Source organism: Cariama cristata, unplaced genomic scaffold (genome assembly GCF_000690535.1).
Source record: "Cariama cristata isolate BGI_N322 unplaced genomic scaffold, ASM69053v1 scaffold18241, whole genome shotgun sequence".
In the NCBI taxonomy this organism is placed as follows: domain Eukaryota; kingdom Metazoa; phylum Chordata; class Aves; order Cariamiformes; family Cariamidae; genus Cariama; species Cariama cristata.
This window is the reverse complement of record NW_009598929.1, coordinates 51,552-53,052: the sequence shown is the minus strand read 5'-3', so window position 1 is coordinate 53,052 and position 1,501 is coordinate 51,552. Positions and strand designations below refer to the sequence as shown.

The window sequence follows — 1,501 nt, the reverse complement described above, 5'->3', positions numbered from 1 at the left end:
ATGTACACCATCCCTTAAGGAGCATAAATGCTGTTTTCAGAAGTCCACAGCAAAAAAAACCTTCAAGTCAGCTGAATGGAAATCCAGCATGAGAGTCACTGGCATTTTAGATTCATCTTGGTAACACTGAAATGATGATCCTGAAATCCTTACTTAGACAAAGCTTCCCCTGAGTCCTAGATGGCTGACCAGTAATTGCACAGATTAACACTTGCATTCAGTGACAGACCTGATTGCTTAAAGTTTATTTTAGTTTAGGTTAGCCATTCTAAAACATTCTTCCTGCTATGAATACAGCTTATCTAAAAATTTCATGTAAGAAACTGAATTAAAACTGCCATCTCAAAAAAACCTGTGCCATCTACAGTTCTAACATTACAATAGGTTAAAACACACAGGTGAAATAAGTTTCATAAGAAACAGGATATTTAGTAAGTTTAAAATAACTGTTTATCACCAGAAGTGTGCACAAGAAAGAAGAAGGCAAGAAAGAGAAATAGGAACATAATAAAAGTTTACTTCTACCATGGTCCTGGAAGATTCAGTTTTGGGCATTTAACAGTTAAAGAAGCAATGGCACGCTAACCAAGCGCATTAAAACAAAGAGTTGGCAGCTTCTGAAGGAAAAGGGCTTGTGCTCCACTGTTCCAACTTGTCAGTCAACTCATGCCAGCATTCTCCACGTCTGCCTCTTCTACACACCCTCATTACATGTGTCTGTCTGGACTGATCTGCTCATCTGTTCAGGGACGCTCCTGACAAGTCAAAAATTCTGCCTTCTCTCTGCTCTGGAATTGGATCAAATCACCTCACCTTTTTTGTAGCCCCACCAGGAGGTTTTTCGCTTATGGTCTCATTCTATTTTCCTTCACTACTTGTCTGTTTTTGATTTCTAGAATGGAGGAAGCCGAATTGCTGAAAGAAAGATTCCAGGCCATAACAGTAAGTGCTTATAGTTATAACTTGCTATTAAAAAAACAAACAAACAAAAAAAAAAACCAAACCAGACTTAGAATTAGTATTGTGTTAATGAGCTACTGTGTGTTTTCTGAAGAGTGATGTATCCCAGGACAGAAAAAGAAAGAGACTTATGTCTGCCTGAAATTGTTACTTTTTAATTCTGGTTTATAAGCTATTGCTTTAAGACAGGAAAGCGGCATGTACTGACTTTATTATGGGTTGTATTGTGCTTTCAATTTAAATTCAAAGCAGTGAAAGTATGTGTGCAAATCACTATTGCAGTCTAAAATACATATTACTATCATCACAACTGAATGTTTGCCTGAAAGACAACAGGTCAAAAGGCACCTAGAGAACTTCAGAACAAATCAATTTTCCTATTTCACAACAAAACCGAGAGATGAAAGATTTCTGGGTTTGCATTGTGGAATTAAATACAATTTCTGAATTACTGATGATCTATCATTAATATTGCTGTCTGAAAAGTGAAAAAGGACAAGCTTGGATTAAGCAAATTCCTACCTATCGGTTTCGGGGCGGG

At 37.1% G+C, this 1,501-nt stretch overlaps 1 protein-coding gene across 1 annotated transcript in view; it reads left to right on the top strand.

The window, feature by feature from the left end:
* The first annotated feature begins 646 nt into the window (after window positions 1-646).
* The window catches only part of PALMD (palmdelphin), a 26,740-nt gene continuing 25,885 nt past the window's right edge, over window positions 647-1,501 (top strand). The window contains exon 1 of the mRNA XM_009709507.1: window positions 647-942. Within this exon, the coding sequence (XP_009707809.1) occupies window positions 898-942 (45 nt within the window). The 5' untranslated portion in view covers window positions 647-897. The remainder of the gene's footprint in view (window positions 943-1,501) is intronic.